At 34.8% G+C, this 14,887-nt stretch overlaps 1 protein-coding gene across 2 annotated transcripts in view; it reads right to left on the bottom strand.

Moving 5' to 3' along the window:
* LOC100545360 (serine/threonine-protein kinase MRCK alpha-like) overlaps nt 1–14,305 on the bottom strand; it is a 32,477-nt gene extending 18,172 nt beyond the window's left edge. For both annotated transcript variants that reach the window (XM_010706635.2, XM_019612624.2), the window contains exons 1-9: nt 14,132–14,305; nt 13,197–13,397; nt 12,357–12,605; nt 9,453–9,532; nt 8,235–8,401; nt 7,460–7,582; nt 2,869–3,002; nt 1,055–1,297; nt 697–807 (exon numbers count right to left, since the gene is read on the bottom strand). In XM_010706635.2, coding sequence (XP_010704937.1) covers nt 697–807; nt 1,055–1,297; nt 2,869–3,002; nt 7,460–7,582; nt 8,235–8,401; nt 9,453–9,532; nt 12,357–12,605; nt 13,197–13,397; nt 14,132–14,290 — 1,467 coding nt within the window. In that variant the 5' untranslated portion in view covers nt 14,291–14,305. The remainder of the gene's footprint in view (nt 1–696; nt 808–1,054; nt 1,298–2,868; nt 3,003–7,459; nt 7,583–8,234; nt 8,402–9,452; nt 9,533–12,356; nt 12,606–13,196; nt 13,398–14,131) is intronic.
* Nucleotides 14,306–14,887: the final 582 nt, after the last annotated feature.

Here is a 14,887-nt window from a genome sequence, read left to right as displayed (position 1 = left end):
GAAATTATTATTCATGTGATTTAAGACCAGAATAGACTTAACTTGACATTCTGCACAAAAAAATACAGAATTATCCCAGAAATATCCCAGCTGTAAATGAACAACAGTCCCAGTGCAGAAACAAAAAAAAAAAACTTGCCGTTCTATTTTTGAGAAAGTCTAATTTCTTTAGAGCATTGTATATAACACTGAAGCACAGAATAAAATAACAGTTACCATTCTTGGCTTATTTAAATTTCTGTTCCTAAAAAAATGTACGCATGTGTGAGCAATCTAAATACACTAACACTTTTCCTTTACAGCTACATCGGTTGATTTCCATTTCGGAGAAACCTACCTTTCTTCTCATTTAAAACACAGTACGTGAAACACTTATAAAGAAACCTGCAGAAGCTTTAAGTTTATCTTCAAATACTCAGCCATTCTACACTTAAAAAAGCCTTTAAACAAAGTAATAACTGAAGCAATTTGGTAAAAAAAATTATTGAGAAACTCTTCAGTGAGCAGTGAATACAGTGGTCTGAAAACTGCAATAGGTAAATGTTGATTCTTCTGGACAATAACACAATTCATGTATTCAGCACCAACTGACGTGTCAAACTGATAATATCTTTTTCTCTTACAGCTGAAAGCAATCAAAGATCCAGTGCTTGTTGCCTGCTAAGTCTACAGGTGTTAATATTAGAACAGACTAACCTTTAGCCCTTCCACTTCGCTTTCCAGCTGCTTAGAGTACTGCTCACTTCGCTCTCGCAATTTCCTGTCTTTGGATGCTTCAGCAGCCGCAGCTTCAGCTTGGACTTCCAGCTACAAAAATACATGCATTTATTAATGGGCAGGGTTCTCTCCATTTTTTCAAAACCTATTTATATTTTTAGGAAGAGAGACACAATTTCAACACTAACCTGGACACTTCAAATTCTTATGAAACAAAAATGGTATTGTTTAAAATAAGAAAAATTTAAAAGACTTACAAACAACATTAAAAAAAAATGTTTCATCAGAAAACCTTACATATAACTACTAGTTCATAAATTCTAAACTTACTACTTACTTCTTTTTTAAGTCTCTCTGTTCTGCGTAACTCTTGCCTTAAACTTTCCACTTTTTGCATCACCACTTCCATTTCTTCTTCCTTATCTCGGAGCTGGCGGGCAAGCTTTTGTTTTTGAGAGTGCAAGTCTGTCAGCCGCTCGTTCATCTCTGAGAACTCCTGCATTGCCAATTTCCGCTGGCTGTGTGCATCTTTCAGCTCTTTGGCTTGAGATTTTAATCTGTCACTAGACTCTGCCAGTTCCTACAGTTTAAAAAAAGAATGAAGTAATAAACCTAGAAAGCTGCAAGGCTAATTCTCTGGATGTGCATCTCAAACTTCTCCAAAGTAATGAGAAACTAGATACTCATTTATGTTGATAAATGCATCCACAATAAAGACTGCATGCTCCTATAAATCAGATTTTACTACAGAAGTCAGTTAAACTGCATAAACTTATACAAAGTCTGAATTTGCTCCATTATTATAGGTTCAATACAAGCACTCACAATAAAATATAAAAAAGCCTTGCTGTCTTAAAAAACTTCATCTGCCCAGTTTTTCCATGAACTACTTAAAAATCAACAAAAAGGACTCAACTGATAAATAATGATAATTAAAAAGTTTTTTGCATTAGTTGAACGGAAAACCCTCATATGTCAGGACTTCTGCTTTTGAAGCTTCTGAGAACTGATGCACGTGGCAATTATGATTTTCACATACTATACCATAATATAAAATATTACAGAATGTTTCAGATAACACAAAACACTGTGTTCAACAATAGTAAATAATTACCCTTTCAAAAGAACCTACATAGAGAACACTGCCACTCCTATGGTGTAAATCTTTCACAAAACGTTCTTAGATCTGTGCTATTACACTATCAATGAAGGACCACAGCAGTTTATATGGTTTAATGATGTTCAGCCAAAACAGAGTTGAACAAAGAAGCAAGGAAAAGTGTGTCTGAGAATGAAAAGAAAAGCAGGAGGAAGAAAGAATATTTGGCACCTATGCAAATTTAACAGCGTTTTCTAAGGTTGTTAAAAGACATCTTAATCACTATAAATTGTTTCAGAATGGTCTTTCTTAGACTAGCTGACAGCACTCAAGATTTTAAGAACTTTATGAGTTAAAAGAAACAATGAGAAATACAGATGGCAGGTCAATATTGAACACGGACTCTAAAATACTGGGCTAATACAGATCGTGATGACAAAAAGCCTAATGTATTTTGTAGCCGATTATATTTTCAATGTGATTCAATCATGAACACAAAGCAGGCATGGAAGACAGTACACACTAAATTAAGAATGAGGAATCGGTGATAGAGAAAAAAAAAAGTCAGTATTTGTTACCGTAGTTATTCCAAGTAACTTTTCAAATCTTTATGTTTGGGAAATTTTTCACATCTCCCTTCTTGGAATGCTTCCATGCCACATCCCTAACAGCAAATTCTCAGCATTTTTTCCCTGCTACACTCTCACTCATACCTCAAATTAAATTATTTGTCTGGAATTGCTCTTCTTCATCTTTTAACCAGTATAATTATCACCTTAGTCTAACACTACAAAACTTTCTTTGCAGCCATTCCAAATTTGGATCATCGTGTAGTTTATTACCTGGAATTAATCACCCAGGACCACCCAACAATCATACACAAAATGCTTTAAACAGTGTCCTTGTCTTAAAACAAGTCAGAAAGCAAAGTAGGTCACATTACACATTTATCATCTACTCATTAATTTTATATCTTAAAGTTATTTTAATCAAAATTAAAGCATAAAAATAGTCTTTAGGTTTCAGAATAATCACTGACTAAACACTTTTACCTTATTAAGATCTTCCCTCTCTTGCTTCAGCGTTCTAACCTGTTTCTCAAAAGCCTTTATTTGTCTGGAAGCATCGTCCAACTCCCGCCTAGCAGTGCTGGCCTCTTCAAGTTGCTGTTCCAGATGACCAGAATCTAGGAAAAGCAGCATATTTTAAATATGTTAAGGAGAAAGTTATCCCACAATAGCACTGTCTAGCTGTTTTTAATCTCCCTTCAGTACTTATTCTTGTCTCAACCACAAACTAAAGCAATTCTTATCTGATTTCAGAATAGAGAGTAAGTTGTTTCAATTACTCTAGCTGTTCTTTAGCAGAATAGAACAGAAGCTCACAGATTACTGTAATGCAACACAGAAATGACAACTTGTCATACTTGTTTACACTGCAACAATCAAACATACACATAACTCTATTTTACACTTCAACATGACCTAAGCATTTGACCTGTGTGCACTGTGATGTAATATATAATGTTCATTTTCTTACACCGTATCTTAACTATAAGCAGTCTCTTTTCTCTACACAAACTCCTCCAGAAGGAATCAGCAAAAGTATCAGGTCACTCTCAAGAGCTGGCAAAGGTTCTCCTGTTGACAGACTTAAAATTAACTTCAGAAGATTTTACTTATTTTTAGTGTGAAAACCATTTGTATTTATATTATATGCTTCATTACTACTATAAATACAAGAAAAGTACTATAGCCAGTTTCTTACTGTCAATTACATTACAAAAATGCAATACTAAGGCAGAGATAAGTAATGTCAAATACTTTCAAATGTTCTAAAATAAAAAGTTGAAATGAGTAAAATATCACAGAAAACTAAAAATTCTAATTAGTGTTTTCTTCCTAGGATTTCACTCAAAAACAGATATTGAAAGAAAGATATATGTGAAAGTGGGTTAATTCTAATTTCTACGAAGTCTACAGACATTTTGCCTTTGATTTCAGTCGTAGTGGGAATTCATACTATGCATTTATCCACAGACCAGTAACTCATCCATACTGTTAATACAACCTTTTTACTACATTTTCACAAATGTACCCCTAGGAGACTGGCTCCTAGAGAAGTCAAATAGGAAAAAAAAATTTAACAGTTGCAATTTCTGAAACAGAAGAACTTTAAAAGGAGAACACCACCATTATCTTGTCCTCATACAATTATTCGTTATTGTTTTAATTCATTGACTTTTATTAACGTAAGAGTGCATTTAAATAAGAGATGTAGTTCAGAGCTATAAATTATTAACTGCCTGCCTTATGTAGGTTTCTCTAAAGCCACTAGCAAAAAGAAAGTTTATATATGGCCCTGCTGAGCCAAGATAAATTTCTCTTCTGTGCATGACCTACTTTGTTCCATAGCTCTACTTTCTTCCTCTATTGCTGCCCTTTATATATCTGGCAATGTTAAAGATTCCTCAAAGTTTTCTCCTCAGTAACTTGCTGAACAAAAAAATACAACTTTGACCTCAAAGAGTGGAAGCATATGGCTAGTGTCATTCCACAAAAAACCATAGAGACAAAAAAATGCTGTATTTTTTTTTAAGGTTCCTTTTGTTACAGTCTTGAATTTTACACAATTTCACATTATTTTTATTACCTTTTCAAATGGCTGCTTACACCTACAGTTCAAAATAAGGCAGTAAAAAAGATTAAAGCAGGTTGTAACTTACAAATACTACACAGCAATCTTCTGTCTAATCACTCTAGTTTTTGCTAACACTTTAGGTAACATAAGCAAACACGTCCTGTAGGAAATTACTGCATTGCACTTAAGTACTCAAGAGATAAGCCCAAACTACAAAGTTCAGCTCTGCACCTCAAATCTACCTTCTTAAAGTTCAATAGATCTAGGCTTGGAAGGCCATCCAGAAAGTCTGAAACTGGCTCCACTGAACTTGGAATCCAGACAGGATCATCATCTGGTTTGTGTCTGCCTTCTGTAGTTAGTTTTAATTAGTTTTAATATCTATCTCATAATCAGTTTTAATATCTATCTTATAAAAACAACATCAAAACAACCAACAAACCAACCAACCAAAAAAACATAAATCCATAAGATCAAGTAAAACATTCTCTATTTCCAATTTTATCAGATTACCTCGTATTAGTAAAAACTCAAGGCACAGATGCATGCCTTCTGTTAAATATATTGTCTGGACCAGTGAAGGCATTCAAGCATATACTGGAAAAGTTACAAAGTGACTGGATGGATTAGATGATTCTGCATGTTGTTTATTTGATCACATTTTTCACTTCCAACCCCAAAATCAAAGGCATGTGTTTTTTGTAGGACTAAATATAAAAATATGCATGTGGTATGAAAGAGAAAACACTTCATGGATACTTATGGGGAAATCTCACTATTAACTGCCTTTACCAGATATTGACTTCTTTTATATGTAGAAATGGTTATGAGTTGTGTTCAAAAATGTTTCACACCTTGTCTTTGTTTTTCATCACCTGCAAGAATGAACTGATATCTGAGCTGCAGCTCAGTAAGTCAAGAGCAAAATATAATTTAAAGCTGACAGTGCCGTTTTTCTAAGGAGCTAGTCTTTGCAAAAGCTGTTGTAACAAATGTTGCTATTCTGTGGTTCTAAGGAGCCAAAACCAGAGAATTGATTCAGAACAGAGATTTCCAATGACGCTACGTCCTTCATTACAGCAGCAACACCAGGAACTGAACAGAAGTTTCACAAAAACTTCTGTCCTGACACAGCATCTATATAGGCAAGATCCTCCCTGAGCTACTTAAGCAATGTTCACATTCAAAAGTAATATTTAAGGCACAATGAAAAACTGTCAGAGAACATGCCAGAGAAGCTGTCCAAATGGACATCCATAACACAGTCTCTTTCAGACAACATAATTTTAGCAATATATAATCTACGCACTTCAATCTGCAGTTCATAGTGTGCTTCTGCCCCATAACACAGCAGCAGAGTGTAAACACACCAAGTAATATTCAGAAGTTCTCTTTCTACGGATGTCCCTGCTGGCATTCCTGACACTTTTAGAAAGTTTTTTCACAAGTACAAATCAAATCAACTCTTTACTTGAGCCTTTCTCATTGGGTTTTCCGTTGCCACAGGTAACCTATGAGCATATAAGCAGAGATCATAGAATCATAGAATAGAATCACAGAATTGCTCAAGTTGGAAAAGGCCTTAAAGATCACTGAGTGCAACCACAACCTAACCATACTACCCTAACTAACATTAAGTAACCATCACTTGTGTCTGACTTTTCCCACATAAAATCTGGACATTTACCTATCTAGGTTGACAAGAGAAATCAGATTTGTCAAAATAACAAAATTATGTATCAGAAAATAAACTTAATTTCCAAGAATATGATCAAAATTTCAAAGCAAAATTGAGCAGAAAAGGAGGTAATGAAAAAAAAAAAATCAATTGACATTTAAAAAAATAAATAAAGATCCATCCATCAGGTTGTTTTGGTTTTGGCTCAAATAGAGTTAATTTTCTTCTCGATAGCCAGCATGGTACTGTGCTTTGGATTTAGAATGAGAATTATGGTGATAACACACAGATGTTTTAGTCACTACTGAGCAGTACCTCCATTAAGTCAAGGAGTTTTGAGCTGCTTGTGCTGCCCTGCACAGAAGTAGCTACAGGAGCACACTAAGCTGGAATGGGACAGAACCAGGATAACTGACCCAAACGGACCAAAGGAATGTCCCATACCATAAAGTGGGGCAGCTGTCCAGAGCGTAGCTGTTGCTGGTGACTAACTGGACAGGGATCAGCTGGTGGTGAGCAACTGCATTGTGCATCACTTGCTTACCTTATTCTTTTTAGTGCTTTGCTGTTGATCTTTTTTTTTTTTTCCCCTTCTTTCTTTCTTTCTTTCTTTCTTATTAAGCTGTCCTTATCTCAACTCAGGAGTTATTGCACTTGTCCTTTCAACTTTCTGGCCCATCTCATTGCAGGGGTGGGGAGTGAGTGAAAAGCTGTGTGGTGTGTAGCTGTCTGCCAGGTTAAACCACAAGACAAGCATTTTGCAGACAAACCGCAAAAAACTACTAGACTAATGTCTTCATTTCTCATGTTTACCTTTGTAATCAAGAATCAACACCTTCCTCACCTCCGGGAACCACCTCACCTTTTGCATAGAAAGCAAGAAGTACTAAGGTATGTTATGATGACTGTGACTTGTAAAAGGACAACAATGACTTTTGATATTGCAAAAATAAGCAAACAAGTGCTCCATCTCTTGTACTACATTGTTGAGGGGAAAAAAACCAAGGTAATACAAGTGAAAATTCTCAGGTAGTGCCTGATCAACCTGGAAAACTAGCAATACCACACTTTGAATTCAATAGAACTTTACCACTAACAATAACAGCAGAAGTCACTTAAACTTCCCTTCCCTCTTGTAGTAAGAATTACTGAAGTACTGAGTATTAAGTTGAATTCAAAGGAAACATTGCACTAGAAGTGAGCAGTATAATGAGAAGTAAAAATACACTAGGAAACTCTCTAAAAAAGGAAAACAAGCATTATCTTAGAGAAAAATAAGGTCACAATTCTTGCTTACTGCTGCAGGCTTTATATTAATAACTTACCTGTTACCTGTTTCTTCAACTTTTCAATTTCTTCTTTTAAGCTTTTAATTTCTAAATCTTTGCTTGCTGCAATTGGGCCATCCACTGTTGAATACTGAAGAGCCTGGACTGTCTGAGTGGACTCTAGAAAGAGAGACAAGAGATAGGGACAGAGGTGGTCAGAAGGATGTTACTGATAAATGAAGATACAGCAAAAAACTCTCTGCTACAGCATGGTAGATGTATGCTTAAGGCCATTTCACAAATGTTAACGTGTAACTCACAGACACAAAAGCTTAAATCAAAAATTATAACGAACATTAAATAAAAAACAAACCACAACAGCAAGTAAAAAATGGCTTTTTCTCCAAACAACAGAGCAATATATACCTGAAATAATTTAAGCATTTCTGCTGTAAGACCTTTACCTGTTCCCAGCAAGACCATGTCTTACTCTTGTAAAAAACTATACATATCTATATATTAGCATCCTACAGTTTAAAATTTTGAATGTCTAAGTGCCAATTTTTCAGCGTTTGTCAGGTGGACAAGTTAAATTCTTTTAGACATAGTGCAGAGACAGCATGTTTTAAGGAACTGCATTTGTGGGATATTTCAGGCATAAAGGCTATCAAAAGTTTAATTTGTCATCAATAGAAATAATAAAGAGATGTCTTTTCTGCTACAAGACATTCCAGGAGGTTTTGGTTGTTTTTTTTTTTTCCCACAGGATAAACTGCTTCACAGAACTGCAGGCTAATTAGGTCAGAAGAGTGACTGAAGTATCTTTTTATACCTTGCAGTTTTCTACTAAGTTCAAGCTTTTCCTGCTCTAGACGTCTTATTCTCCTCTCATAAGCTTCTGTTGCTAAACTGTCCTCCAAAGTTCTTTGAATGTTGGCATCAAGATCCATGGAGGGTGGTCCAGCTGTCAGTCTTAGACAGCTGCGGTCTGAAAGCACACTGGGAAAAAAAGTTCAACAGTATTTGATTTTACAACAGGTCATCTTTAAAATTAAGAACAAACAACAACAACAAAACAAAACAGAAAGACCAGTAAAGTTGTTTAAATTGTAAATAATATGCAAATTCTTATACAATGTATTTATACAATAAAATAACACTTGGTTAGTATTACTAGAAATTCATTTTTACCTAGCATGACTGATCTCAATTTATTTTCAACTCTCTGATTAAAAATGACCGCCATTGACATCCAAGTTAGCCAGACAGCAAAAAGTGACCCTTCTAGATAGTTTATAAGATTATAGAAATGGCTTGTTTTAAAATAATTAATGAAGTTCTCCAATCATTTTAAATATAAAAACTACAAAAAACTGTGAAATTTTCATGTGAAAACCAGGGTATCTATATATCAAAAATAATATGAAACCCTGGTTCTGCGTATAATCATGTACACTTGCTAAGTATGTAAAAAATCCTTTTGATATCTACTGGTGATCTCATATTAATAGCATAGCATCAAATCAAGCATATGTGTTTGCAGAAGCATGGCTGGATTTTCAATAGCTGTAATCATTATTTATTTATTTTCATAAATGTTCATGGAAGAGTAAATGTTCTTGTTATTGTTTAACTTAGCAGCAGAGATGAACATAAATGCTACATAAATACCAAGTATTGTTTCCATTCAGAGATACAAGAGTGTTAAATGACTCGAAATAAAACAGTTTTTTAATTCTTTTAAGCCAAGTTCCCTATGGATCCACACATCTGCTATTATCTTTGTCATACTCTTATGTGGTCAACTTCTTACATTGCCTGAAAAACACCATTCTCAAGAGAACTCCCCTGTGCACATTTGGTGACCTTTATACTGATGTAAATTTTACCTGCAGAGAGTTCATTCTTTTCAGACAAACTGCATTTTAGCTTATACTCTGTTAATCTCCCCAGCAGACCACAATACTTAGTTATTTGTTTGCAGTGGGTACCAGAGAGAAACAGGAAATTATGTAACTGTCCTCCAGATAATTTCAGAACTCTTACTTACCAGCTACTTGTATATGTGAAACCTACAAATGGTAAATGATGGCCAGAAAACGCAGTGTGTGATGGTGGAGGCATCGTCTCCTAAAAAAAATTATAATTGAGAGAGTAATAATCCATTGACAAAAAAACTGAGTTTAATCATGTGTGAAGTGCTAGTGACAATGTCACAGTAACTGGGTTCTCAGTTATCCTTACCTACAGCTCAAATATGAAACACACCACCTAAGTCTATAATAGCATGAAATATGTAATATATATTATTTCATGCAGGTTAGCATGAACATGTTTTTCTAATTAAACAGGCTATCACTGGAGAAAAGGAGAATACAACAATTTTTAAAAGGCAGTTAACTCCCTCCTTTTTCCAAGACGTTCTTAACACGCAGCATATCTTTTATTCCCTCTTTCATACTTCCCTGCTCTTCAGTCAGCAGTGCTTCCTACCCGTAGATTTACCATCCTTTTTTCTGTGTAGCCTCTCTATATTTGGAGAGAACAATAGTCATTTACTAGAAAAAAGTAATATAACAAAATTTTCTAACCCCATCAGTGTTTTGAACGTTTATATCATCAGTACTCCTTTACTCCAACCAGACAAAAAAATAAAAAGCAAGACAATCTTTCAGTTTTCTCCTCAAGCTAAAATGACTCTGTTGCTATATTTCTGGAACCATTAGGAATTCTAAAATTCTTAAGTATACTGTTGGAATTTTCCTGTTTAAAACCGAAATGCCTGGTTTATATTGTTACACTAGAGGTGGCCTTACAATCTGTCTTGCATACCTGCTTACATACTGGTCATCAAAAGAAACCTCCTATGAAGAAGCTTATAAGCACTGAAAGTGCTAAAAGGTTCAAAATATAAGAAAATCTAATGTCATTATTTCTTTTCAAACTCAAAACAAAAAAGGGAACTAGTTGTGCATGCTGTAAAGTAAAATTCAGCAGGACAACAGGCAGCAAGAATGCACTCAAAAGAAATCCAAATTTACTTTTTTGGTGCTGGCATCAGCTACTCTATGTCATAACTTTGACCTTTTAGTAAAAAAAAGACCTTCATACAAAAAAAAGAGTTGCTAGAATAAAAACTAAACCAATGATATGGTTAGACCACCAAAATACATCAAGTCTGTTAGACATTTTGGAAACTAGAAACAAAGCCAAAATCCAAAGTCTCATCTTTCCACTAACAGTTATTAAAAATATAAGTTATTATACTCTGCACTTTGGGAAAGTAAAATTCTTCACTTTTCCTTTGTATTTTGTTTTTATTTCTCATAGATTTTAAGTTTCAAAAGCTTCTACGTGAAGAACTTAAAAAATATCAAATGCATAATTGTAATCTGTATGACAAACAGTCTTCAGTTATCACACAGGCATCCATATGGATTACATTGGTTCTAATATCATCTCTACTGATAATGATGCAGGAATTTGAAAATAATATGTTTCTTTGCTGATTTTGGAGTAGATAGTTTAAAAAATACATACTTCCTACCATTTATGTGAATGCAAGTGTGTTACCATACTGACAACATTATAACTGAATCCAAGTCTCTCAAGCCAATGTCAATAAATGTACTAAATGGAACAGTGAAAAGCTAAAAATCAACACAACTCAGGCTGCCCGGACAACACTGTTTTGTCCTCTTGTGCACTTTTAACACACAATCATTGTTATGCATATAATTTTTCCGTGCAATCACTGTCTCTTTCCAAGTCCAGGAAGAAAAACAACAATCATGGCTTTTCAGAGCTGCCTTTTACCTTCAGTACTGGATATTCCTCATTTGCTGTATGTCATTCAAACCTTCCAATGAATTAAAAAATAATAATTCTCATGTACTTTTCTATGATGCTCACATCTGTAGTACACAACAGATGAATACAATGTACAATAGGTGAATATACAATAGTATAGTACAAGTAGGTGAAACTTCCTCAGAAGATGCATATGAAAGATGGATGGGAAAGCATTTCAAAGTCACACATGAAGAATTTGAGGTGAAGAAACACAATATCCTCTAGTTGAAGCAAAAACGCACTATATCCTCTACCATGCAATGCCTTAAGGTATTTTTCTCAGAGGTCCTGAGGTACAAGGTGTCAAAAGAAATGGTAAAAGCTTAACCTTCTCAAATTAAAACAAAACGAAGTCCAACCTCATATACAAATAACAGGATTTCTGCATCCTTCAATAAATAAAAATGCATCTCCACAGAGAGAACAGAAGGCTTTTCTCAGATGCTACAATCCCTACCATCTGGCAAAGGTCCTATTTAAAGGCATAGAAACACTAGGACTGTTAACAATCATCAGTTGCAAAGATTTTTTTAGCAAAGGTAAAACTATTTATTTCTTACTGAGATTACAGTTACCGTAAGATTGTCCTCCTGAAAATAAGGGCTGTTACTCTTTTCCTAAAGTTTCCTAAGCTCAACCTAAGTCAGAAAACAACCTCGAAAAATTTTAGTCAGTATGAACTGAAATGAAATCTGGCAGAGAGATGGGCAGTTACAAATAGAGTGCTAAATGAAATGCATTATGTAAACAAATATCTGCAGTGCTCTACTAGAAACAGCATCTCGTAGGTGCGAATATATACGTAAAATATATTCTTTATGAAACCTGGACACAAAAAATTGTCACTGCAAATAACAGATATATTCATTAGAAGTAAGGTTATAATGACTTCAAAATTTTTAACTGAAATTATCCCTACAAATACATACTTGGAGCATCAGCTTCCAAATTATGTATGCGCATCTCATACAGGATCTTCAAAGCTGCATTTGATTGTTATTTGTGCAGAACATAACAAACACAAAAAATAAACTTCCATTTCCATGTATTTTTGAAGCACACTACAAAAACAGATTTGTCAAAATATTAATTCTGTACTTACAGAATTTTTTAAGCAATCATCATCCACATCAAAATTTGATGTATCAGTGGGGCTGCTGACTTCTGGGATGTAAGGTGCATCACAGTTTCTAATGTTGTCCCAGTCAATCCCAGCAAAAAATGGATGGTTCTTAAAGTCTTCTATCCCATTCTGTCCAAGTCGATGCTCTCTGCTACAAATTAGCCTTCGGATGAGGTCCTTTGCACTTTCAGAGACATCTGTCACTTGAGCAGGAAACTGGAACCTCTCCTTAAAGATTAAAATAACAGAAAATAGTTTATTACCAAGTAAAAGTTGGAAAAGTCACCCCTCCAAGTGATAATTATTAAGAAGAAAAATAAACGTGCAAATACTCAAGTTATTAAAAGTAAACAGTAAGGTTTCTAGGAAAAAGACTTTCCCCAAAGGATAGAAACTATTGAATTTTTTTTGTATTCTGCTTTTTCTTGTTTATTTGAATTGCTCTTAAACCACTGGATTCTACAGCTGCCTCCAGGTGGAAGAACGTTTAAGAATCTGCTCCATAAGCCAACCAATGTATCCAAGAGAAAAAAAGAGTGCAAAAGGAGCGAGGCAACACAGCCAAGACTTACTCCAGTGAGTGAACTAACAGCCATTTTGCTAAATCCAGATTTTTAATTTTGAACTGCTTTATCCCAAAGGAAATCCATCTGCAAACCATAACCATAAACTCTTCATGTGGAAACATTTTATGTTCTACATTAATGAACATTAACACAATTATTACATTAAAAAAATCATTTTAAAATATGCCTCCAAGTTACCCTACTGCTTACGAAAATTAGCTTAGAGAGAGACAGAAAGAGAAAATGCACTAACTTTGTGGTTCATTATTTTCCCATAGGTCTCCACCAAGGACTCAGCATAAAAGGGTGTTTCTCCATAAAGCATTTCATACATGCAAACGCCTAGGGACCACCAGTCACACTCAGGCCCATACTTCCCTTTTCCATCTTCCATGGCCTGCAAAATTTCTGGAGAGATGTAGTCTGGCGTCCCAACAGCTACTGAAGATTGAACCTGTAGAAATTACATTTGCAAGACTAAGAACAGTCTCCATCATTACAGACACTACTGTTCGTGGCAATGTGTTTAAATTTAGCCTAACGTTCTGGTTATAACAATAACACTGAAACACAAAAAAAAAGGCTCTAAATTTATAAGAGAATATTAAAGCATTCAAGACACTTCATTAAAAAGCATCCCAAGGATACATTTTCAAAAAACTCTTATGTATATCTAGTAACAGAGAAAGAACAAAATGCCAATGCTTAGGCTCAAGTTATTCATTAATTACATTTTAAGTAACCACATAAATTAAATCTCTTTAACGCTCCGGGGCATGATTTACACCACCAGGTTACCTTCTAGACACTGTGCAAGTTTAAATATGCTACTGAAACATGATGATGATATGAGAACTGTATCTTGCCCTGCTTATACAAAAGATGCCATTTCCAGTAAAAAATTAGAGCTTAGAGCTCAAAGCTGTTCATTCATGATTCATCAACAAACACCTATTCAGTACTGATAGTGCAGCATCTCTTTATTAATGAATTGACTACACACATCTAAAAAGCTTTTGAAGTCCAAACAGCACACAGTCATACCTTGAGCTGAAGCTAGATGCAAACCAATACCACTATAATTCGATTTACAATAAAGCACCTTTTCTCTTTATTAACATATATTTTAGAGGCTAGCAAAGGACTGAGCATAAAGCATTTAGGAATATATCACTCCTTCTCATTTACCGTTCCATCTTCCATCAGTTTCAGACAAGAACCAAAATCTGCTAATCGAATATGGCCATTCATATCCATCAAGATGTTGTCTGGTTTAATATCCCTGCAAACAAACAAACAAAAAAAACACATTTCAAAATTAGTACAAAAATCTACTGCATAATACATAGCTCAATCATTAACACTCAACATTGAAGAAAAAAGAAAAAAAAAAATCAGCGGATGATAGACAATCACATTACGTAACAAAATTTACACCAAGGGTGTTTCATGACAGGACTAGTAGATTAAATCAAGTAATATATGTTAATTGTAGTAAGGTCTAGCGCAGGGATGGGACACCCACAGCTCTGGGCAGCAGTGCCAGAGCCTCACTGCCATCTGAGTAAAGAATTTCCTCCTAACATTTAACCTAATCTCCCCTCTTTTAGTTTAAAGCTCTTACCCCTTGTTCTATCACTAGACTTGCTGATAAAGGAGTCCCTCCCCAGCTTTCCCATTCTGCACTTTGTGACTTACGCTTACTCCATATTAATTAAGCCAGCAGTTTTCTAACAGGCTTTTACCCCAATAAATATTTTCACATATTTTCCATATGCAACAATTCACATCTCGCATCTGGCACTGAACTTAGATCCTTATTTTATAAGGTGGAGCTGTTACTCCACCTCACGTTTTTTTTCCCTGTCTCTTCAAAGCAGTATTTTTATTACAACTAAAATTTGACTCGGGCACCTGACCGCCCATGGTTCACATGCAGTTGGG

Source organism: Meleagris gallopavo, chromosome 2 (assembly GCF_000146605.3).
Source record: "Meleagris gallopavo isolate NT-WF06-2002-E0010 breed Aviagen turkey brand Nicholas breeding stock chromosome 2, Turkey_5.1, whole genome shotgun sequence".
Classification (NCBI taxonomy): domain Eukaryota; kingdom Metazoa; phylum Chordata; class Aves; order Galliformes; family Phasianidae; genus Meleagris; species Meleagris gallopavo.
Note: the sequence above shows the minus strand (reverse complement) of the source record. Positions and strands in the feature narration are given on the sequence as shown.